The following is a 25,582-nucleotide window of genomic DNA, read 5'->3' as shown; positions in this document are numbered from 1 at the left end:
GTTGCTCACAAAAACACAGAGAGGTGGAAAATTGTTACATACTAGATCAGTTTGCTGCTGTAGATCTCCAGTTTTATGGAGCAGATATGTTCAAAAAGTTAACTCATATCAGCTAAATCAATATCAAACATTGTGCCTCACTTAAAGTGGCTATAAACCTCAATCATGAAATCTGAACAAAGCAGATATTTCTATAGTTTTTACTTGCCTCTCTCCAAAGCAACAAGTGTCCTTTCTTTCTGCTGTCTACTTCCTCTATTATCACTTCTGACAAGTTTTCCTGATACCAAGAGCTCAAAAGGTGACAGGGAGGAAGGGATCTCCAGCACACAGCCTGTGATTGACAGCCTCAGCTCTGTACCTGTGTGAAGGATAGTGTGTCCCTTCTTTCCGAACAGCTCTCAGAGCTCTTGTACAGAGTTTAACTGCAGCTCTCTTCCTCCTGCTCAGTGAGTCTGTGAAAAATCCTTTTCATCTCTGAGTTTTACAGGAAGTACAGGACAAATGGTGGAAAATAATCCAGTACAATTTATGTAGGAGGATTTGTTTAATCTCTGTGTGTTACCTGAGGCCAGTCACTTCACTGGGTATAGGTTGTTTATGACCACTTTAATGTATCAGTAAACCCATAGGTGGAATATTGGCTCAGTCCAATAAATGGCCTCTCTGCAGAGATGACAGGTACACTTTATGATTCAAATTTAACTGGTTGATCATTGACAGGCTCATTTTGAAAGTGATTATGTTTGTTTAGTTCTCACAGCAGAATTTGATAAAATGGGTCTATTTAATTTGATCACATGCTTGCTTGGAAGCTCATGAAGCATGAACATTTTTATTTGGTGTCCCTCTTGAATCAATTATTTACATCTCCACATTTTTCAGCACTGAGATCCAAAGTAGAGAAGCTGTCCACCCTCCTGTGTCCTGCTCCAGTCCCTGGACAGTAATTGCATGAAAGTTCTAATTAGAAGTCTGGCACTTCACATGAACTGTGCGGGTTGTGTTGGCGGTGAGGTTAGCCGTGGCAATGTTCCCCAGCAGAGTCTTATTTGGGGTCATTGAATAAGACACTCAGGGTAGAAAAACAGGCCTAGGGCTATGTATCTGGCTACTGAACTAACACAAATTGCTCTATCAGAGCATGGACAGCAGACAGAGCTTTTCACGTATGAGACGGTGGGGGGAGAAAAAAGACGTTATTCAGCAAAATCCACATGAAAACATTCAGGATTACATAGTAGGGAAGGGCAAAAGACAATGAGGACCTGTAAGTGCCATCATCTATAAGGGCTTGTTTAGACATGTGATTTGTGGTTGGGGGGGTGTTAAAAGTGCATAGTTGAGCTGTGTTTTTTAGCAGCCTCAAACTCCCCCTCCTCCAGGCTTTAAAGTATATGTGAACCCTCACCTTGTAAAACAACCCATCCGTTTCAAATAGAAATGAAAAATAAACTTTTTTATAGATATAAAAAACATTTTAAATACCCTTTTCCCCCTTTTTTTTTATAAGTGATCACATACCCTCTATTCTAAGCTGCACGGAGAGCTGGGAGAGGAGAAACTGCAGCACACTGGTTTTCTCCCACGTATGGGATTGACCGGATTGTAGGTCATTTTAGAGGGGCATGTTTTTTGTTCCAATAGTTCACTTGTATATGAAGGTGATTTTTGTATAGTGTCAAATTATTATCACTTCATTATTATTTATGGGAAATATTTTAGGACCCTTTTGGTCCCACAGATCGTGGTATTGCCCATTGTTTTGTGCATTTATGTATTAAGGTCACATATGTTGATGTCATTTTTTGGGCATGTGGGAGTTCACTTCTACCACTTTTAGCCTTCTGCATTTAGGGCGGCTTGCAACCGTTCACTATCTATTGTGATTTTATCACTGACCTTTTCACTCGGTCAGCACTCTTCCCGATTGGTTCTCACTATAAATTTGCACTAGTCTTTGTAAGGCATTATTGGATGTCACTTTCAGACATCTGGGAGCACATTTACTCCTTATGATATTAAAGGAGGTTTTTATTCACATTTTTATTGTACACTATATCACACTGACCATTTTTCCTGGTCAGTCCATTGGCGTTTTTTCTCTTTCTTTTTGGTTTCTTTAGTTCTGTAGTACTACATATGTGTGGTTCAATATTTTCACTTGTTTTAACCATTACTGGGTTACACTGTTTATTATGATTCATATATGTGGATGAAGGCAGAGAATTTTTGGGATAGCGCTACACCATTTTGTTTTGAATATACATCGTTTCCATCTGGGCATATAGTCAGGTAATAGCAGCTCCCCTTTTCTTTATTGCACAGGCAGGTAGTACGGGAGGTTCATTCTATATATTTTTTTAGCAGCACACTGGTCTCCCCAGTGAATGGCTCTGCAGAGGGGTGCAGTGTGCCAGCAGAAGCCTGATCATTGGAGGAGAGCAGACTGAGTTCTCAGCACAGCTAGAGAACTGACCATGCTCTGCTCTCCTGCCTAAGGTGGTCAGTTTTTGATAGGAAAGTAGAGTGACTGGCAGGAACACCAGGGATTTCACACAAAGGAAACAATACAAAGAGAACAGGAGACTTTTTCATACAAGTAGTTGGTTCAGCAGGCACATATCAGGAATATGAAATGTTGGCTTTGCATATATTGTAAAAGCAGCAGACCAGGGTGTTCACTTGCCGTTGCTTGCCATGTCAAAAATGATCACTTCAAGCAAAAGGGGAAGCCCTGTAAATGTCCCAAAAAAGCATGCAGTGCACACGGGTTGGTGTGGCATTCACAGGGTTAAAACAGGAGTCCAGGAGGCATCATACTGCCTCTTTGCTAGCTTTCAAACAGCTCTGAAAAGTGATCTGACTGCAGATCGCTTTTCAGAGGAGCAGCTGTTTAGTCTAAATTTCTCCTAACACCCAGACAGATCTCTGATAGCTATTTACAAGACAGTTAAACAGATTCTGTTCCTGATCTTTTCCGTGTTTAAGAGAAACCTACTTCTAAAGTACCTTCAGAAATCGACACCTCCAGAAGTGTCAGTTCCCTGGTTTCTTGCTGCACTTTGTGGTTTCTCCTGCCAGCCCTAACATTTGTACACTACACAATATGGGATGTAGACTGGTGGATCATACTGCTGAGTGCAGCATGGGACCAAAAATTCAACATTCTGGGAACAGTCTAAGGGTATATGTACAGGACCAGACAGCATATGTTTGGGTGTAATTCTCTGCTCAGAAGTCACAGTACAACTCGCTGCCAGCATCCTGCCAAAATCAATGACAAGCTGAAATATGCCGTGGTTTTACTTTGATATTTGCACATCCAAGCGGTACATGCATACAAAGACATGCACATGAGTTGAGATCACTGCTTGGAGGGAGGAGCAATGCAACTTGAGAATTTGCAGGCAGGGGTGAGCATGATGAGCTGAGCTGCTGAGATGAATTGCTCCATAAAGCTTGCAGCTACAGAGGTCAGTGAGTCAACTATGTACACAGTTGTATTCCATAGCTTGGCCACAAGCTCACTTTAAAGCAGAGCTCCACCCAAAAGGGGAAGTTCCGCTTTAAGCCTTTGTCCTCCACTCCCCATTAAGGATTGGCACCTTTGGGGAGCGGGTACCCGAATTTGACAGGTACTCACTCCCACTTCCGCTGCAGTCACCTAGGCGATTGGAAGCAGAAGTTGTCCCCCCTCCCCCATCCCCTCGTAGTCTTCTGGGACAGGTGACAGGTCCCAGAAGGCTATGAGGCCATTCACAAAGCGCAGTGCTTATCGCGCATGTTCAGTGGGCACCCGGCTGTGAAGCCGCAAGCTGTCACAGCTGGGTGCCCTCACTGAAGATGCCAGAACCGGGGAGAGAAGACAGCTGGTGAAACCAACCATGAGGACACCTCTGGACCGAGGGACAGGTAAGTATCTGTATTTTAAAAGTCAGTAGCTACAGTTTTTGTAGCTGTTGACGTTTATTTATTTTTTTCAGCTGGAACTCCGCTTTAATGTCTCTGACAACATTTTTACACCAAATAATAATATTCAGGTCGCAGGGAACCCCTGCTAAGATTAGTCCATTGGGGATCATCAGGAAAATGCCCCTTACAGTGGTTGGGTCAGTGGGAAGAATGCCCCCTTTACAGTGGTGGTCAGAATGTCACCCTTGCAATCATGCTGCATGGCATTGGACCTGGAGCTATGCAGGCACCATCACATGGGTGGTCAGTAAGCCACATCTCAAGGAACCCATAGCCACCTCAGGAGGAACCCTAGTTGAGAATGGGTGGTCTATGGCCTCCTCAAGCAAACTATTAACAATCTGACCTCCCTACTCTAATTGTTGCTAAATGGATGTGCACCCTAAATGATCTTTGCCTTTATAAATGTTGTAATTTTTTATGTGATCTAATCGATTGAAATACTTTTGACTCATGACCCTCTGTGACTCATTCCCTCCTGGTTAACCTCCACTATTGAATCCCTTCATACAAGGCACAGTGTAGCTACCGACCACAGAGCTGACTCAGCGAGAAGTATGTGATATAGAATCGGCTGTTTTACATTATTTCATGCTTTGTCATATCATAAGGTTGTCATAGCTTGACTGAGTCAGTTTTTCACCCTTAGGCTACTTGGTCGCATGACAGGTGGCACAAATGTGAATGGAGCCTAAATGTCATTTCTAAAGTCATCTTCGGTCTTTTGAATTTAGCAGCTTTCATTCAAATAATATCTGGCGATCCTGCCTTTAAGGTCCTTGTTCAGGGTGACAACTCTCTGCCCCTCTTTTTCAATTATGCTTTTGTGTTGTCACACTTTCTGCTGATGGTGAAGTGGCAGTTTCATGCATGAGCTGCTTTAGTCACCATTAGGAAACCTGCCCTGAGAAGTGTCATGCAGTCATTACCGAAGTGCATGTAGACAGAAAGTGGCTGCAAAGAGGCCGCAGGAGATCAGCAACACTGAGATTCAGCAGAGGATTAAAACAGTGAAAACAAGTACTTGATTTCTTTTTTAAATGGCAACACATAGTGCTTTAGCAAACTGAATGTCATTACGTTTGGGTTAACATCTATTTTAACCTCCGGAAGGTTTTACCCCCTTCATGACCAGGTCATTTTTTGCTATTCGGCACTGCACTTCTTTAACTAGTAATTGCACGGTCATGCAGTGCTGTACCCAAACAAAATTTATATAATTTTTTTCACACAAGTAGAGTTTTCTTTTGGTTGTATTTGACCACCACTGGGTTTTTTATTTATTGTGATATAAATGAAACTGACAATTTTGGAAAAAAAACTTTTTTTTACTTTCTTCTATAAAACATATCCAAAAAAAATTAAAATAAAATTTCTTCATAAATTTTGGCCAAAACGTATTCTGCTACGTGTCTTTGATAAACAACATTCCCAATAAGTGTGTATTGATTTTTATTTATTTTTGAACTAGTAATGGTGACAATCATGGAATTATAAGAGGACTGCGATACTGCGGCCGGCAATCTGACACTGGGGGGAACTAACTAACTGCCACTGACATCACCAGTGACATTAATACAGTGATCAGTGCTAATAATATGCACTGTCACTGTACTAATAACACTGGGAAGGAAGGGGTTAACATATAGGGTGATCAAGGGGTTAAAAGTGTGCCTAACTATGTGTAATATGTACTGCTTTTACCAAGGATCCAGTACAGAGAGGCTGCTTTGTACTAGTACGTTAGGCAGTCGGCAAGTGATTATTAAAGAAAGCTGAACATAAAAAATAATATATAATATATTTTTTTATTAATCACTTATATATTTTTAATTTTTAATTTTGTTTATTATTATTTTTATTATTTTTTTTTTGTTTTTTTTTATGAATGGGGTGACCTGTCTTAGGGTAAAAACTCTATATATATTGCTAATAGTATATTATACTGGTTGCTCTACAATATTTTTGAATTCTTGAATTTCTGTGAAAACCCTTTGATTATTTTTGGAAATGTTAATGTTGATGTTATAGTATTATTTGTTAAATTGATATTGTTTTTTTTTCTTTCTTTCTGCTTTGATGTTTAAATTGATGTTTTGTTCTCTTGTTCTTTTTTTTTTCTTTCTTTTTTTCTATTTACTTGTTATGAAAACTTTAAAACAAAATCTGAAATTAAAAAAAAAAAAAAGTACTTTCAAAAGTCAAGTTCACTAACTTTTGAACTTTAGGCTTTAACGCCTATATGAGATTTTTTTGATTGGATTTACATTTACTTCAATCAGCTTCTGCCGTAATACTATCCAGAATCCATCAATGTACAGGCCAAGTGATGACTGTTCATATATTCACAGGTCAGCGGTCCTTTGGTGTGATTGTGGAATCAGAAAACGTCGATGTCAGCCAAATGGAGTTTGGAGGTATTGTTCATTTGTACCATAATATACACTAAAATCTCTATTAGTTGGCAGTTGCATTCTCAATGAACAGTAGTAATTAAATGTGCATATCACTTACAGGAAATTGCAGTGCTTCTATTTGGTGATCTAGGTTCAGTCCTAGACAATCAGATCAGGACTACTAGGTTCTGGCAGCTGCCAGAAGAGAGGGTGTGTACAAGCAGGCTGTGGGCTTTTGATGCTTCCTGCTGATTAGGAACTGTAGCTCTGACTCAGGTGAGTGTGTTGGTCCTTTGCAGAGAGACCACTGCTTCCACATGGAAGGCAAAGATCTTTCTGTACAGAATGCTTTTCTACTCAAGCTGAGGCTGCTATCTAATGAAAATAAGTGTAACGGACCATTCACACCATTGTGTTAGAAAATATACATGTACACATGTTAGAAAAACACACAAAACATAATATGGGGTTTATTCATAAAAAATGTGTTGGAAGAATATCACAAGCATTTGACCAATCATCTTGAATTGTGACTGTATTTTGTTATTATTTTGATTTCCTATACTCATCAGTGCTATCTAGTGGCCATAATACAATTTTTTTCCCAGATCTACTTCAATCAGGAAAATACCATGTCATGGCCACTAGATGGAATGGAAGAGCATAAGAAATAGCACATATTATCCAGAATTCATGATGGCTGAGCAAATTCATGTGACATTCATCCAACAAATTTTATATTGGGGGTTGGGTCTGTGTATTTTAGAAAAAAGGACGCATGGCTTGAAAAACACACTAATGGAAACGTAGATTGTGTTTTTAATGTGTTTACAATGAGGTGCTATTGACTATAATGTAATGGTTTTTTTTTTTACCAAAATGCCCAAATAATATGGCAAGCAGGATTTTTCAGAAATGCAATGCATTGCCCTCTAACACAATAAAATAATGTGAAGTGCATCATTGGTTGTAATGCTTATTATTTTTCACAAGCTTTTAGTGCTCATGCGTGTGGATGCCTTTGCCCATACAGTGTAAAAAGCGGGTGTATTTTGGTACCCAAGAGTCACAGGTAGCATGAACAACCCACTGCCTCAGCCTGTCAAAGTCAATGACATGCTCAAATACGCACTGGCTGTGGGCAGCTGTACGCACATTCGAGCAGTACTTAAGCACAGGGCATGTGTGTATTGGGACATATCCCCCAGAACTTAGAAAATCTGTGTTCAGGGCTCACAACCCTGTACACATACAGTTTTCTGTATGCAAGTACATGAGCTCTTACTGCACTGTAATGAGGGCTCCTGTGTTGTAGTTTCTATAAAAAGCGATGGTGTTAATGAGCCCCTTGACTTTGCACATGCAGAATACTAAAAGTACAGCTCCAGTTCGGTGCACATTACATAAGGTAGTTACATAGCTGTTAAGGTTTAATAAAGACACCAGTCCATCCAGTTCAACCTGTGTGGGTGTGTGTATGTATTTATGACTCTACCACTTCCCATATTCCTGTATATTGTATCATACAAGTTTTTTTTAATTATCGGCGCTGCCTGCTGACACCACCGATTGTGGAAGGGAGTTCCACATCCTTCCATTCTAACAGTAAAGAACCCCCTACGCAGTTTAAATTTAAACCGCTTCTTGTCCAACTTCAATGAGTGACCACGTGCCCTCTTGAGCGACCTGAGACTGAATAGTTTCCTCCCTATGTTAGATTCACCATTTAGATATTTATATATTGCGATCATATGTCCTCTTAATTGTTTCTTTTCCAGGGAAAACAAGCCTAACGTGTAGCATTTCTTCATAACTGAGGTCGTCCAGCCACTTTACTAGATTTGTCTTGATTTCTTCAGCAGTGGTCCCCTAGTGTGTGGCTTTTGTTCATATTTTTAGTCCTTAAGTGCATTACTTTACATTTTCTTACATTGAACTCCATTTGCTTTGAATTTGCCTACATGTCTATTTTATCTAGGTCTTCTTGTAAAGGTTCTATATCCTGTTGTGAAGTTATTGTCCTGATTAGAAAACACTGAGATTGAACTATTTATACCAACCTCTATATAGTTTATGAACAAGTTAAACAGAATTGATCCTAGGACAAAGCCCTGGGGCACATCACTCACAACTCCAGACCAATCAGAAGATACGCTATTTATCACCACCCTTGATGCATCCCTGTAACCAATTTTATATTAATTTGCCCTCTAAGATCTTGTCCTCATCCAGTTTGTCACTGGCAACTTCTATATATTCGATAAATTGATGATGCCACATTTGAAAAGCCATGCAGCTATTTTGTTACATTTTCAAAACACGGCAGAACAGGATACACAGGATACTTATTCCTGTTCTGCCATGTTTAAAGTGTTCATAAAGATTATCACCGAGCCTGTGCTCGGAAATGGGCCTGCTTAGAGACACTGTCTGGGCTGGGCTCCTGCTACTTACTTTCTTTATAACCAAAGTCTTCCAGCCACTTTATTAGTGCTCAGTATCTGCTCAGCTGTCAGTTAATTACCAGCCACCCGTTGTCTCCATAGTGACTCACCTGGATACCATTACTTGCCTTATTAGTCCAGCCTACAGCCAGCCCTTTTTGCTTTTTTAGCAGCATAACTCATTTTCTCCTTGCCCTTACGTGGTGTATGATCTCCAGTGTGTTCCTGCCTGTATTTCTGTGTACAACCTGGTCTGGCTGACTTCTTTTCTAGTTCCTGTTCCTGATATTTGCTTCTGACTATGCTGATTTCTGGTTTCCTGACCCTGACTTGTACCTGCTCTGGCATCCAAACCCTGGCTTCTGTTTTTTTACTATATTCCTGAACTGTGTTGTTTTTGCTATTTCATTAGAGTTGTGATTTTAACTGCACTTTCTGTCTCCGCTGGTTTGTGGTTCATGACAAACACCCTCTCTCCCTCACCTACGTCCTGCTCTCCCAACCACAGGAGCATTAAAGTTTCCTTTTCTCTCCCAATTGGAACAGGACCTCCGAGCATCTTTCATCCCTCCCTAGCCAAAAGCTACTCCACTTCTCCCTAAAATCCTCTACATGTTTTAGGTTACAGGAAACCAACTATCTATCAAATCCTATCTACACATCTGTATTGCACAAATTCAACTGTTCTGATATCCCTGACACCTGTTGCCATGGTGACTCAAAAACTGACTAGTTCCTTTACATATTCTGGTCTTGCCTTAAACTGACCCCTTTTTCAACAAAAGTGTGAGATATTACTGATATTTACTGATTTCACCCTTCCAGTCTGGCCTTCTTTTACTGCATCACTCTTCAATCCTCACCAAACATATGTGAAGTCTATTCTCCACCACCTTTTGAACGCAGCTAAATCATGCTTCCAATCAAGATGGCAAGCAAAACACTTCCCCTCTCGTGATTTCACTTTGGTAAAAAAAATCAATAAAACTTGTCATATGGAGGACCTTGTCCTTTCCTTTCAAGATAATCAGCATATCTTTTGGGAGGGCCTTGTTTTACTAGCTGGACTTCACATTTTTGGTGGAAGGCAAGACCCTCATGTTTGAAGACACTTAATACTGACACCTCATTTGGCCTACCACTTGAGGTCCTCTCCCCTCTTCCTGTCCCCCTACCCCTCTCATTCTCCATTCCACTTTACTTTCCCTCCTTGGTGTTCCCTATGGGTCACTCCCATCTACAGTACCTCATATCGAACATTTAACTATATTATGATAAGAACAATATAGTTCCCATGCTAAACTTGTCTGCCTTTCAAATTCTTGTCTTGTACACCTTCTCATGAAGACATGTTGTACTACCCTTTTTTTGTAAACTTTTTTTACTTAAAAATGAAGAAAATGTTTATAAAAAAAGCCATGTGGATTTTCCAGTATGCCGCCATATTTTTATTGAATACTTAGACTTTGTTTTGTTTTGATGCAACTGGAATTTATTCAGTGATCTAAGTTGGACTTAAATGCCAAACCCACCAGCCATACATGCTTATCTTTCTTTCCAAAGTTCTTGGAACCCATCTCACAAATCTTTGAGTAATAAAAACCCAGTGGCAGAATTATTATATTCATGAGCTGAATGAAGACACGATTAATTTAAATTTTATTATATCTCAATAGTGTAAGCTTTTGCTAATATCGAAAGAATATATCCTAAAATGAATAAAAAGCAATACGTAGAATAGACAACTTTATAGACAGTCCTGTGCCTGAAAACATTGCCTAATTCGTGTCTTCATCCAAGAAATAATTATCTGGAATATATTTTATTAGTGAGCCGTCATTGTGATGAATAGTTGGCAGTTTTACTAGGCTTTCCAGCAGCCACAGACATTGTCCAGCCATTTCATTTGGCTTGCAGTGTGTGGGTCTGGCTTCCAGGAACACTGCGGGCCGATGGTGTACGTCTGGGTAAAAAACAACACTGACATTTGGAAAACCTGTCAGTTTAATAAGCCAGCATATTCACTCACTAATCAATACTTTCAATCACTCTTATTTGCTAAGTGCTTCAATTACTTAATGTTAAAGAGGCCTTGGAATTTACTGGATTTCACATTAAATAATGTTACACCTATGCAACGTATAAAAACAAGACTTCCGCTAAAAATAACTTTAAGATGTTTTCCGTAAGCTGCTGTCTTGTGAACAGCAGCATGGTAAAGAGCATGACAGCCAACTGACTATGAATCTTCTATGCCACTGGGGTCTGCATGTAGCCCTTTGGCATCTCTTGCGCGGCCCTCGGGGCCTGGCAGACACTAATCTGTGGTTCCAGATTGCTCTGTTATAGCAATGATTTCTAGCAGTCTCATGTAATGTGGCTTCAGTCTATGACTGTCTCCTGAAGCATGTCCCCAGTGTCCAACAACTCCTATGCTATGATTATTCTCTCTGTAAATCTCCTGCAGCATGTCCGTAGTCCCTGACTATGTCCTGTATCATGTCTACAGCCTTTGGCCATCTCTTGTATTATGTCCACAATCTCTGACCATCTTCTGTACTAAGTCCACCGTCTCTGACCATTAGGAGTGGCCAGTGATTCCGGGAGCCAGTAGGAGGGGCTTTCATTCCTTTGTTCACTGTAATGTGGTAATCAGGAGCCTTTCCCACTGACTTCTGCTTTTCAGTGGATGACCGTGAGCTGTCGCTGATCACATCTCAGTCACATTCTGGGGACACCCCACCATCTGAGCATGTCTCAGAATAACACAATGGTGCGTATATGCAACGTTTGGACATTAGGGTCCACCCACCATACTATTGCATATATGTGTAGCTCTGTTGTAAAGAGGTTAAACTACAAGTTTGTCTCAGGGACTAAAACTGAGGAACTGCTAATATTTGGCTAGGTGATTGTCTAAACTGTAGACTGGGTGTGTCTTTTTATTTTTATTATTATACAGGATTTATATAGCGCCCACAGTTTGCTCAGCTCTTTGCAATATAACTGGAGACAATACAGCAACAATACAGTTCAATACAAGAGGGTTAGGAGAGCCCTGCTCCTTGGAGCTTACAATCTAAGAGGATGTGTCTTGCCCATAAAAAATAAAAGTGAACATATGCTTGAAGTACAGGCCTACACTAAGTACCTTCAGAAGTCTCCAAGAGCTCCAAAGAACCTCTAAAACCTAGGGCAGCCCTGTCTGTAATGTCAATGCTGGCCTGCCCTTTCCCACCTCATATTCTTTATTATTGGCCCATCATTATGGTTGGCCTCATCATTGGCCAATAGGAAGGTTTTGGCTACATCAGCCATTGACTACTAGGAGGTATTGAAGTTTATAGACTTTAGGACCCCTCAGTTTCAGGATCCAATTTCACTTTTTCTTCTGACACTGTATGAAGTCCCCTCTACTTGGATGGGTCTGATGCAGGTGTAATATTTCACATTCCAGCCACAAACATTAATGAGAACATTAAACTACCACAATCTCCACTGTTATCTGAAAGAGGAATACCAAGATCCAAAGACCATGTATTTATCTCATTTGTATAAGAACAATTAGGAGCAAGTGAGAAGCCAAATGCTAAGCTATAAGATTGGGTGGGTACTGTTGTGTTGTCACAGAAGAAAAATGCTTGGCGGAATGTCGCTTCTTTAGGGAACGGGGGTTAATGTGATTCATCTTCGGTCTATAACCTAAAGTGTATCCCAAGCCAAAGCTTTTTGTGCTGAGGAAGGTTTAGATCCTTTATGAGGTTTTCATTGCTGTCTGAGATGTCACGGAGATTTGCTTTCAACATTGTTTTCACCAGGACAGAAAATGATGGAAGATTCTACCATTCCCCTTATCTGCTCCGATTTTTTCTTGCTGTATGTGTCCGTGGTGCATGTTTTCTTATTTCCCATCATCCCCGGACTGGCCGTAGGGCAAACCGGGCATCTGCCCAGTGAGCAGGGGTCGCCGGGCCGCATGTCTTAAGAAGAGTTGGCTGCGACATGCAGGACCAGCCGCGGGTGGATGTGCCTTCCAGGCATGCGCTGCCAACACTTGCTGCATATGATTGGAGGTGGTGGGAGGAGCGGAAAGAGTCTCTCCATACCCCCACCCACCAAGCTGCTCCATGACAACCGATTGTCCCAGTTTGTGCATGTACCCCACAGCCACTGGTCGCCTGGCAACCAGGACACCAGGAGTGGAGGAGGGATGGAGAAACTGAGGTCGAGGCCTTCCCACACATGAAAGCCAGTGAGGTGCTGTGGCCGCATATAGGGAAAGCATTGTGGCTGGTGTACGCCCACCTCTCTTCTTGCTCACTTCTTTTCCCCCGGTGAAGGGGTCGGATCTGATTCTCCAGGGCCAGATACTCCTTTTTTTAATGGTAATTATGCACTCTGTAACTGCAGTCCTCTAATTAGCAGGCTCATGGCCAGGCTTTTCTATTCAGCGTGCACCTGCTGTGTGCCTGGCTCAAGTTGAAGGGGGGACTGTTCTACCCAGGAAAGTTGACTGTAGATAAGTATTTTGCAGGCTTTATAAGCACTACTAAAAGCAATACTCAAAAAGCCTGTTATAAAGTAATAGTTCTTTATAACTGGCTCTGTACGTGATGCTTTACAATTGGCTTTGCAGTACTGACAAAGCTAGTTATAAAACATTTCTCACAGAGCCAGTTGTAAAGGAGTTTTGCTTAATAATTGGCTTTTCAGTAGTCTGTTATTTAGCATTACTCACAAAGCCATTATTTAGCAAAACTCCTTTATGTCTTGCTTTGTGAGTATTGCTTTATAGCTGGCTTTGTAGTACTCACACAGCCAGTTACTAAGCATTACTCACAAAGCCAGTTACTAAGCATTACTCACAAAGCCAGTTATTTAGCATTACTCAGACAGCCAGTTACTAAGCATTACTCACAAAGCCAGTTATTTAGCATTACTCACAAAGCCAGTTACTAAGCATTACTCACAAAGCCAGTTACTAAGCATTACTCACAAGGCCAGTTAAGTTACTAAGCATTACTCACAAAGCCAGTTATTTAGCATTACTCACACAGCCAGTTACTAAGCATTACTCACACAGCCAGTTACTAAGCATTACTCACAAAGCCAGTTACTAAGCTTTACTCACAAAGCCAGTTATTTAGCATTACTCACAAAGCCATTATTTAGCAAAACTCCTTTATGTCTTGCTTTGTGAGTATTGCTTTATAGCTTTATAGCTGGCTTTGTAGTACTCACACAGCCAGTTACTAAGCAGCCAGTTACTAAGCATTACTCACAAAGCCAGTTATTTAGCATTACTCACGGAGCCAGTTACTAAGCATTACTCACAAAGCCAGTTATTTAGCATTACTCACGGAGCCAGTTACTAAGCATTACTCACAGAGCCAGTTACTAAGCATTACTCACAGAGCCAGTTACTAAGCATTACTCACAGAGCCAGTTACTAAGCATTACTCACAAAGCCAGTTACTAAGCATTACTCACAGAGCCAGTTACTAAGCATTACTCACAAAGCCAGTTACTAAGCATTACTCACAGAGCCAGTTACTAAGCATTACTCACAAAGCCAGTTATTTAGCATTGTTCACAAAGCCAGTTACTAAGCATTACTCACAGAGCCAGTTACTAAGCATTACTCACATAGCCAGTTATAAAGGCAGTTTGCCTAATAACTGGCTTTGGCAAGTAATGCTTTATAATTGGCTTTGTAACCTACTTTAGAGGTTTTCAAAGGGAACTTCACTTTATAACAGGGTTTGGTAACTAGTTTCCAAAACCTTTTCTAAAGTAGTAGCATCCAAACCCTGTTCTAAAGCTACATTCGCATGAATGTTTAGGCACAATGGATATGGCAGGGGCAGGAGTCTGCTACTTCCTACTGCTGTTTTGGCTCCTGTGAGTGGCTAGCTGCATTGCATTTTTTGTGTTCAGAAGGTGCAGTCCTATCACCAACCACCCCGTGTCCGAAGCCCCCCCTGGCTGCTCAGTCTAAAATGCCCTGGCCTATTTTCTGTCCCAGTCTGGGCCTGCTTCCCTGCCTGGTAGCAATGTTGTCACTAAAATAGGGAGTAAGGGGAAACCTACCCTATGGATCTACACTAAGCAGTAAAAACTAAAAGAGGATCTAATCATTCCATGCTAAATCCAAAACTAAAGAAAACATTTTGGCTGGAAACTCTCATTTGGTTAACAACATATGCGATATTATGCAAGCTCCGTATTAATTGAATAGAGCATGGAATCAGCCAGGATTCCCATTTAGCCAGCTTCCCTTTAATTGTTGTGTTACTTCTGCTGCCAACAAGACACTGATAGCTTGCTTTGATAACAATGATCCATGCTAGCATTGTCACCCCCCCCCCCCCCAACTTATTAATTCATCTTTAAACTTCAAGAAACCTTCAATCTATTTTAGTTCTGTCCTCCGTGTACAATAATTCTGCATCAGCAATGATTTAACAGCAAGGTCAGCGTGCCTCTGCAGAGACGCCTTGTCACATATTTCTGCTGGATAACCCTGGCACTCTCTGTAAACTATCTCAGGAACTGGGATCAACATCTCTCCTGCGTGTCACATACCTTGGTGTCATTCCTTATTGTTAGAGGAACAGTCCGGTCCAGTTTGATAATGGAGGCAGAACCAAGGAAATGAGGTTGATGTGGCCATTATAACAATATTATTTATAATCTTGAAATAATGAAATGTTCCCTGACACGTTTTTCTTCCTGACCAAGTGGTCCTTCAGGCACTTAAACTTTCTTACCACAGCCAAAAGGAGGGCTCTATGTGAGGCAGAGGCATTAATTGGCTGCTTCTTTCAGTCTTGGCTGTAGCCAGGGCTGTGGATAAGGGGGGTACCACCAGTCCTCCTGTACTGGGGCCCATGCCAGCAGGGGGGTCCACGCAGCTGGGTGAATCAGATGTGGTCAGATGGGGTGGTTTCTTCTCCTCTCCCTCCCGCTGGCTTTCAGCTGCTGCAGAGAAAGCCATACAGGGGATCAGTTCCAGTAATTTCCCCCTCATGTTCACTAGCCTCCTCCTTTCCTGAATGAATACAATGAGTGATCCATAACAATTACTGACTGTGTTCATTCATAACTGAAGCCTTGTAAACTGGGTTTTCTTTGGTGGAAGGGCCCTGTCAGGTTGGCTGTATGGGGCCCCGTGGTTTCTAATAGAAGCCCTGGCTGCAGCAAAGAAACAGAAGTTCCAGATGGCCCTTGGCTGGTTGGACTGAGAGAACCCAAATCAGTGAATGGAAATTTCTGGGTTGTAAGTGTTGTGTTTTTTGTTTTTCTGCCAACAGCTGCTGGGAGCTAAAAACCATTTAAGGCTAGGGTCATATTAGTGCAGGTCGGGAACACATTACCAGATGTGCACCCCCCCCCCATGCATCAACACCTGTGCCCAAAACCACATGGTGCCACAACATCATACGGTTCCGCGTGGCACATTTTAAAAAAGGGTCAAGGACTTATTTCCACCTTTTCTCAAGTGTACAGCAGTCTATGGGCTTCTGTACTTGCGGGAGACGCACACACATATGTGAATCTAGCCTTAAGTTACGGCAGCTGTTTGGTATATTTTTTTTTATTTATTATAGCCAGGTCTAAAAATTAAAATAGTAAAATAAAGAACATGATTACAGTCTTTTGCCCAGCCAGCAGGTGGATCTTTGAGGTTCATTTTCTCTTGCTTTCCTCTGTCTCTTTTGCTTCTTTGTTGTAAAATTCACATTTACAGAGCAAAATAGCTCAAGCTGAAGATCACACACATGTACCTTCCAAATTTCTAAGATGAGAAAGAGGGACACTTTTTAGCAAAACATACAGTATGAAGGCACTTCTACTGCTGCTGAAACACATCACTATATACTGTGTGCAGCTGATGCCACATACAATTTATACACATTTATTAGTAAAGGAAATTGTTTTGGTCGTCTCGGCCCAAACTATTTGTGATTGCAAGGCTGGAGTTAGGTTATAAAGGTAGACTGGGGGGGGTCATTGTAGAGAGTTCTAAGAGTATACCAAGAAGTCAATGCAAAGTTATTTAGAATCTTTTGCTTGCTTAAAATTGGTCATGCGTTATTAAAAAATTCCCACATGTCAATGCATTTTTGCGTCTGTGTTTCCTTCTACAAAGTTGTTTCAGTCAAGTCCATATAGAAGACAAACATCTTTCTCATCTCAGAACTTTAGAAGCTATGCACACACAAGTGATTGCACTCAAGCAGTGTTTGTATTGAAAACCAAATAATGGTCAGAGAGCTTGTATCAGAAGCCTGCAGTGGATGTGGTTAGGAATAGATCTTCCAACAGGTATTCTCAGATCAGCAATGGCAGTAGTGGTCAGAAAGGCTGCGTCCCCTGTGTACATTGCTAAGTGAAATTTTACCCTTTAGCTGTCTGTTGTTTCATTGTTTTAATTTTTTTTTTAACAGAGGCGCTTCTCAGCTGTAATTATAAATTGGAAAAGGAGCAGATCGTTAGGCTAGAGTGGAAAAAAGTGGCTCTCAATGAAGAAATCTCCTTTGTCTTCTTTCAAAACTCTTTAGTGGGTAAGGTTTTGTTTCATCATACGATGGTATCTTGAATGCTATCAAGTATACTATGAGATATTGCATTGTGCTTCTCTGTGGTCATACTGGAACCTTCCGTCTGTTCACCATGGTGAGGCTTTTGATACATCACTTGGCCTTCCTAAAACTGCAATTTTTTTTTCAGGTGCTGGAAATTTTGCTGCACAAATTTCACAAGTTCAGTAACAAAATAAAGTGATTATAAAGTATTTTTTTTAAATAGCAGACATTTCATATCTACCTGCACTGTGCAATGATTTTACCTAGAGTGGCCCCCAAACCTCCTTACGCCCAGTAAGGAGAGAGAGCAGCACCGCTGCATTCGGGCATAGCACTGGATCGAGATTGGGCTTAAGTATTGGGGGATGGGGCGCAGCTGACCATGGAAGGTTTTATACTTTAAAGCAGAGAAGAAACACTCTGCTTTAACAGCTTTAAAGGTCTGCTCCCCACCCCCAGCTTGTGATTGGACATTGCAAGGAGAAGTAGCAGACCTATTTAGGGGCCCTGTTCACACTACCTGCTCCAGTTTAATGTAAGGGCGGCTGTCTTTTTCAGCAGGAGTGAGCCGTGCGTAAGGGGCGGTGTGCTACTCATTTTACTGCATCACATCGTTTCTTTTTTTGGGTAACTGTACTTGAAATGACACTTCATTTATGTCACCGCACATACAGTGCCATCCAGTGAGCTGCATAAAAATGTATATTTTATCGCAGCTCACTGCACTGCACATAGCTGCATTAATTTGTGTCTTTTATATTTTCCTTTAGCTCAGCTTTAATATCTCCACTGCAGCCTCTTCATCTATTTGCTTCCCAGAAGCCAGCTGCAGTGGATCTGTGCAGGGAAAGGTGGGTGAGAATTTGCAAGAGAGACCCAGAGAAAAAGGATCAGGGTACTTTCTGTAAAAGTACACTTATCCTTTAGGGCCAGTTCACACTACATGTGTTTCAGTTGCTTTTTTTTTCTGCATTCAAAACGCACAGGAAGTAGGTTAAATGGTTGTCAATGTCATTATTCACATCAGTGCTTGCAGTTCCAGTGTGTTCCAGTTGCAGAAAAAAAAGTAGAACATACTGCGTTTCTATAGTGCGAACCGGCCCTTAGGTTGTGTGCCCTCAACCTAAGCCCCATAACTAACCCTCAACCAAAATTTAAAACTGATACTTTACTATACTCTACTATAAAAGCCACAAACAATTTAGACCCACATACAACATGCCAAAAAACTGCCCCATGATGTCCAAAATCCAAACTGCTCTGGAGGCTATTTCTTGACCTAAACATTTTGGCCTAAATTTATGAAGAAATTAGATTTTTTTTTAAAAACATTTTTATTGGATATGTTTTATAGCAGAAAGGAAAACTTTCAAACTTCTTCAAACTTTTTCTTCAAAAGTCTTTTTTTGTTCATATAATAAGAATAAAAAAATTCAGCATTGATCAAATATGACCAAAAGAAAAAAACAATATAAATTTAGTTTGGATACAGTGTCCCATGACCGTGCAATTACCAGTTAAAGTGCTAAATAGCAAAAAATGGCTTGGTAATGAATGGGGTAAGACCTTTCGGGGCTGAAGTGATTAATACATCATTAAATGTATTTTTTAAATGTAAGCAGTGTAAGTACTTGAGTTTGAGCTGCTTTCAGCTTCTTGCAATCCCTGTACAACAGGGCTGGAGTGTGAGAGGAAGAAGCAGTAGCAGGAGCTAATTTGTTCATTCCTATTTAACCCTTTAACTGGCATTTTCTCTGGACAGCTTGGTCTGTTAAAATTGAAAAACTAACAGACTTACTGGCCAGATGAGAAGGAGGAAAAGGCTCTAAGAAAAGAAAAGTAATGCAGCCATCACATCTAAGCTTGGTAAGCTTCAATATATTACATTTTTGTTTTTGGGAAATATTACTGCTTTAAACATTATCCTCTTTCTCTCTTTTTCTCTTGGCAGGTGGCTTGGCAACACGAGCAGATATGGAAACCTCCAGTATCAGGATTAGAAACCTAACAAGAGGAGACTCAGGGAAATATCGCTGTGAAGTCAGCGCTCCTCAAGACAAAAAAAATTTCAATGAAATTACTATCACTTTGACTGTCTTAGGTGAGAGAAATCAGGGTGACGTTTTTCGTGCTTAAAGTGAACCTTTGCCGAGGATATGTACACTGAAGTTTATCATATTCTAAAAAAGCACTTGAAAATAAACCCTCATTCACATCTGTAGCTATAAGAATTGTGGAGAAATTATTTTTAAAAACTCACAAGTGAGGCACTGAAATCTCAGTGATTGCTTATGGAAATAGAATCTAGGTCACCTGCCAGGCCTGTAATGTGAACACAATGAAGGTGTTTCCATGCTGTTAAAAAAATGACTGAAACCTGACCTAGAGACTATGGTATGATCTTTCATATTTTTGCAATACATTAGTTTACATTACATGCAACTAGAGAGGTCAGTGATGGCTTGTTTGGAAACCTTTTTACTGCTTAAGTGTCCATGGTCTGGGGACAGGTGCACTTTAAGGTGCAAGTTCCTGCTTTCTGTGGGAGCACATGAGCTGACAATAAAAGATAACATGGAAGTCAGAAAAAGGAAATTACTTATTGCACTTCGGGCTGCAGTGACATTTCTGGTTTATAAACAGCAACAGGGGTTACCCCTAAAATGTTTTGCGCTGAAGAGGGCTTTTTGCAACAGCACTGTTTAGCACAAAATCTACCAGAGGTGACTCTGCTACTGTATAAATAAACAAGAAATGTTGCTGCACCCCGGAGTGCAATGAGTCATTTGCTTTTCTGATATGCTGGAGTGACAATCTTCTATTGAGCCACTCTCCTTACACAGTGTGCAGTACATATCTTCTTGAAAATAACATGATAATCTCCTTTAAAGCTGAAGTTTTGCCAAGTTTTACTTTTCTGTACACTATTAGTCACATTACGTACCTGTAATGAGTGTGTCCCCACATTGTGCAATCAGTGAAATCCTGTAGAAAACTTCTGTTCAGGGATGCCCCGTCCTCTTCCTTTCTCTGAACTGCTGGCTCTGTGGTGGTTAATAGCTTCAAACTGAGCTGTTTTGATAAAGTTGTGCCTTGTACCCTCCTCAGTTTAGTAACACTTTAACACCTTTGTTTACTAGCCTGTGTAAGATATACAGATATATGCTTACCCATTTCCAAGCTGTTCCAGGCTCCAGATCTTGTGATCTCCAATGTCAGCCAGCGGCAGCTGCAAGGGAGAGGAGGGCTCCGAAAATGGCTAGTAAAGCCTGGAGTTGAGACGTCACCCATAGGCTTCAATGGCCCATCCGTTGTCAGTGCTCCCTCTTCTTCCCTGCAGCCAGCACTGGCTGAAACAGGGAATCACATGACCAGACTGGAGTGGGCTGAAACAGGTACAAGTATACAGTTGTTTCGTACACAGGTGAGTCAGCATAGGTTTTAGGCGGGGGACGGGGACAGTTTCAGGAGTAGTTAGGATTATCCTGTAATTCCAAATGAACCTGAAAGAGGACTAACATCTAGTGGCGAAGAGGACTTTTTGAGGAGACAGAACCAAAGGTTGGGTGAGTTTTACAAGGAGAGCTAGTTTTCTTTTTTTTTTTTTAGCAAAGGCCGGCCTTATTATTTAGGACACAAATCCTGCAGCTGGAAATGGGCTATAAGTATTTTATTTTATCCTTTAGAAGAAATTGACAGACTTACAATTTTAGGGCTGATTATGCTCAGAGGATTTTGGTTCCAGCTCCATTGTTCATCTTCTAGCTTCCTGCTGGTTCATGTTGTGGCTGCACTAACAGCGGCCTGCTGTGCTGACATTCCAAAGGGCAGGAGGAAAACACTATAGTAACACAGAGTATAAAGTCAGCATTTAGCCAGGCTTGTACAAGCAATTGGTGTATGCAGGCCGCCTATGTACAGGATTTGGGACCTTGCAAGATATGAACTTTACTGTGCATGTAAAGACATTTTTTGAGAATATATACTTTTTTTTATTTTTTAAAAACCTTTATGATAATGAAGAACCTTTAACTACATACTCCCTCTTCCAGTTTTGTTTATTTACAATCATGACCCCAGTTATTTCTAGGGGAAACATGTTTATACATACAGATGTATTTCTAAAAAAAATTATTTGCATACCAGGGAACGTGCATGTACATTGCTTCTGTGCAAATGGGGCAAAAGGTAAATGTAAATAGGCTATATCCTGTGCTGTTCGAATGTAAATAAATGATTTTAAATTGAAATAACTGCATATGCCCACTAGATGGAATTAAGTATGGTAGGAATTTCCTATAATAGCTCCATCTAATGGGCAAAATGGGGATGAAAATTGTGAGATTTAAAATCAATGATTTACCTTTGAATAGTACAGGATATAGCCTGTGTACATGTACTTTCACTGGGCAAATTGCTGTGTGAATTTGTTATATATACACAACTTAGTGTTCTCACAGTTTTCATCTGTTTTAACCATTTTCCACTTTCCTGTTCCAAATTACATCCCTCTCTTGGAATTCTGATTGGCTATTGTATAGACTTCCATGTTCTGGTCATATGCTTTTTGCATCTGTTGGTGACAGAAAGCTATAACAATTATCTCTAGGCTTGTATATTTTTTGGTATTGCAGAAACTGAATAGTACTTGAATAGTAATTAAAGTATGGATGTATTCTGTATAGACTGTATACACAAGTCCCTATCTTTGAAGCAGGTTCCAGACTGTTTTATCTACATCTGTCATACAAACACACATTATGCTCAGCTGTTGTGACTGTGGGGGCTTGTTCAAATAGGTCACTTAAACTGGATGATTGGCAGGCAGTTTTGACCCCTGCTAAGTGCCATCTGTGCACCAGCTCCAATAGAGTATACTGAACTGAATAGCTCCGTATGGATATGTTTGGTTGGCGGGTGTGCAGTGCGGTGGTTTGAATGGAACTTTCAGGCCGCAGCTTGCTTTTCAGAGAGCACTCGGAAACTGGCACCAAAAACACGACCAGAGCCAACTAACCTACTGGTATATCAAGGGTTGTTGGAGGACACCAGATCACCTGCTTGCTAAGAATATACATCCCCAAGGAGATGATGTCAGATTCTACTTGGCACTTTGCATGTGCCAGTCATAACCAATATAATCCTAACTACCTGCTTACTCATCTGTAGCTTTTTCAACCTGGCCAAGCTCTTTCCTACAGAATGAAAGGTGATGAAGGACCAGGCTTAATGAAGTTGTGTCCAAATGATGTTTGAATGCACTAAAAAATTCCTCTTTTTTTAAGTAACTTATGCCAAGGCTATACCTAGGCTAATCTCTGTAGCTGCAGGCACTGTTAAACAATTCATGATCAAATTTACAACAGAAGCACTGAATTTGTAAGTCTGCAGCTCAACTCCACCTGTGTTTATGTTAAAGGTTAGAAGACTGCTGAGTCACTATTGGGAGGGAGGAACTGGGGGAATTTAGCTGCTGAATACATTTTGGTAGAGGGAGCAGGGTGAGCTAAGCTGCTGGGTTACTGCTTTAGCTAAGCTGCTGGGTTACTGCTTGAAGGAGGAGCAGGGGCAGCTAAGTTATAGCTGGTTGGGGGAAGCAGGTTGACTTGAGCTGCTGAGACACTGTTGGAGGAAGGAGCTGGTCGAGCTGAGCTGCTGAGTTACAGTTGGGAGGGGAGAAGCAAGAGTGCTGAGCTGCTGTGGCATTGCTAAGTGGGAGAAGCAAGGGGAAATGAGCTAAGGATATAATTTGAACAGCTTCCCTATTTCTGCAGTAAGTTTTGAAAATGGATTGCTCCACAGTGTAAATAGCTACAGAGGTCAGTGAGGGCTTGTGCTTGTTGTGCTTGTGCTTGTTACGAATATATACATAAATGCTAAAAATGTCAATAGTCTGGCCACCAATTCAAATTAAACTCTAGCCATGATGTTATTTATTAAATCTTTTGACCCCCAGTACCATGATCATGTCTCCACCCCCTTGTGGGTTCTTTCCCACTCAGACTTTGATAATTCTGCAGCATCATCACATCCTGAATTTATTTGAATGAATCCCATGGGGGATCAGAGACAAAACTGCATTGCTGGGGTCAGCTGTGAGGCCAGAAATACAAAGGCAGACGTACTTACAGGGGGTGGGGGGTTTACAAATGATTTTATATGCTTATCAGAGGAAAGAAAATGAATAAGGCCATGCTGCATAGGTAAGTGAAGAATATCAGATCACAAAATATTAATAACTATGGTGCCTCAGAAATAAAGACCGAGCATGTGGCCCCAGCTAAGGCTGGAGTGTAGCTAAATCCTGTTCTATGCAGCAAACCCAGTAATTGTAGGAGATTTATCTGGTGACAAATCCAAACCACTAAAAAAAATGTTTATTTTATACTGCACTTTTAAAAATTAATTGAATTTGGATTCTTTCTGTCTGATTAAGTAGAAATGTATCATCTGCAGACTTTGCATGGCTGGCTGCTGCATTTACAAGACAAATCACTCAGAATTAGATTTGTTTATATTCCTTCTATTGGCCAGTTTCCATTTTGTTTTCTATCCAGGAAAAACAGCTTTTTTTTAACAAAGTGTAAATAATGGACATTCTATTCTACTAATACATAATGCTGAGATTTCTTTTCTTTTACATGGAGATGTACACATACAGTATAGAAGTGTGTGTATGTATATATATATATATATATATATATATATATATATATATATATATATATCAGCACTTAAGTGTAGTTTTTTGTTTCCCAGTAAGTTACAGAAGGCAACAGTTTTGAGCTACGTAGCCTTTCCTTATTTCCTACAATTAAGGGGTGCTGTGAAGGGTTTAAAGGCTGCCTCTCCTTATGCAAATGCTTTCATGTCCCTGGTGAAGGAAAGAGGCATATGATGATGAAAACATGATTTGTATGAAAGATAATGTACAGCTTGGGTAATAATTATCAACAAAATTTTTGCATTATGGAAAAGGGACCTGTTCTCACTTCAAGAATTACACAATCTTTTGGTCACATGATACCTGATATGCAATTTAACATTTGTTATAATGCACAAATCTGTAACATTTTTGATATACGAATACTCGTATATACAGGATAACCAATTTCATGGTAATATTTACACAAAGCCTACAGATTGCATTTAATTGCTTATATTATTAGGTTTCCCCTTCAATTTAAATCAATCCCTGCTGCAATCTCCCAATTGTGGATGTACATTTTGTGGGCTGTAGGCATAAACTGGATTGCTGGCACCAAAATATACAATGTATTGTGAGGCACTGGCTGGCAGAATTGACAATGGTGTGTATGTGTCATTTAGGTTTCCCACATACAGATGTTGATTGGCTCCAAGGTTTAAGATTAATGTAAAGAAAACAAACTTTTTGTTTTCTTAGAGTCTTAATAAGCTCTGTTTGGGTCATGGAGCCTGGAGGCTTGGTAGAGCTTTGGCTGGAATAAAGACGCCATGCCTAGGTCCAAATCGTACCTGATAACCAGACATTATTAGTCTCAGCTGTCCATCCACAGCCTTTATATATATATATATATATATATATATATATATATATATATATATGTGGACTGACTGATAATCAGGACTGACTGATCAGGGATTATTTCCTTTCTTTCTTTTTTTTCTTTCTTTCCTTTCCTTTCTTTCCTTTCATTTCTGTCCTTTCTTTCCTTTTCTTTCTTTCCTTCCTTTTCTTCCTTCCTTCCTTTTTTCCTTGCTTCCTGTCTCACTCTCTCTTTTGTGAGAAATGAAAGCTGAGTGCTGGAAAAACACTAAAAGCGTACATGTTCTGCCTGTTTGCTTGGGGAACCCATTATGAGACACCTTGCTTGTCATGACCTGATCATGAGTTTAGTTAGTGGATTCGGTGAGCAGATGTTACAGTATGTTTGTTTTATGTTGTAGTTTTGCCATACAAAGCCTACTGCACTGAAGATTATTTGTTTGCTGCCTTACTGAATAAGAGTTCAGGACAAACCTGCTTGGACTGGTCCTGGCTGTCCCTGCTTCTGCATGGTTTACTACTGCCAACACCAGCTGGCAGTGTGTCCTCCTTACAATACTATTTATTATTCTGTTTATTACAGGCACTTTTATAGCCAATTTTAAATTTTGTCAATTTATATATTGTACATTCATATCAGGCCCTGCCCTC

General features: G+C 40.5%; 1 protein-coding gene across 2 annotated transcripts in view; it reads left to right on the top strand.

Annotated features, from left to right (window-relative positions):
* Nucleotides 1–25,582, top strand: part of JAM2 (junctional adhesion molecule 2) — a 138,430-nt gene that overhangs the window by 75,563 nt on the left and 37,285 nt on the right. For both annotated transcript variants that reach the window (XM_089657366.1, XM_089657365.1), the window contains exons 2-4: nt 6,327–6,392; nt 17,266–17,382; nt 19,355–19,504. In XM_089657366.1, coding sequence (XP_089513492.1) covers nt 6,327–6,392; nt 17,266–17,382; nt 19,355–19,504 — 333 coding nt within the window. The remainder of the gene's footprint in view (nt 1–6,326; nt 6,393–17,265; nt 17,383–19,354; nt 19,505–25,582) is intronic.

This window comes from Staurois parvus, unplaced genomic scaffold (assembly GCF_062004578.1).
Source record: "Staurois parvus isolate SC_StPar_1 unplaced genomic scaffold, SC_StPar_1.0 ptg000988l, whole genome shotgun sequence".
Taxonomy (NCBI): Eukaryota; Metazoa; Chordata; class Amphibia; order Anura; family Ranidae; genus Staurois; species Staurois parvus.
Note: the sequence above shows the minus strand (reverse complement) of the source record. Positions and strands in the feature narration are given on the sequence as shown.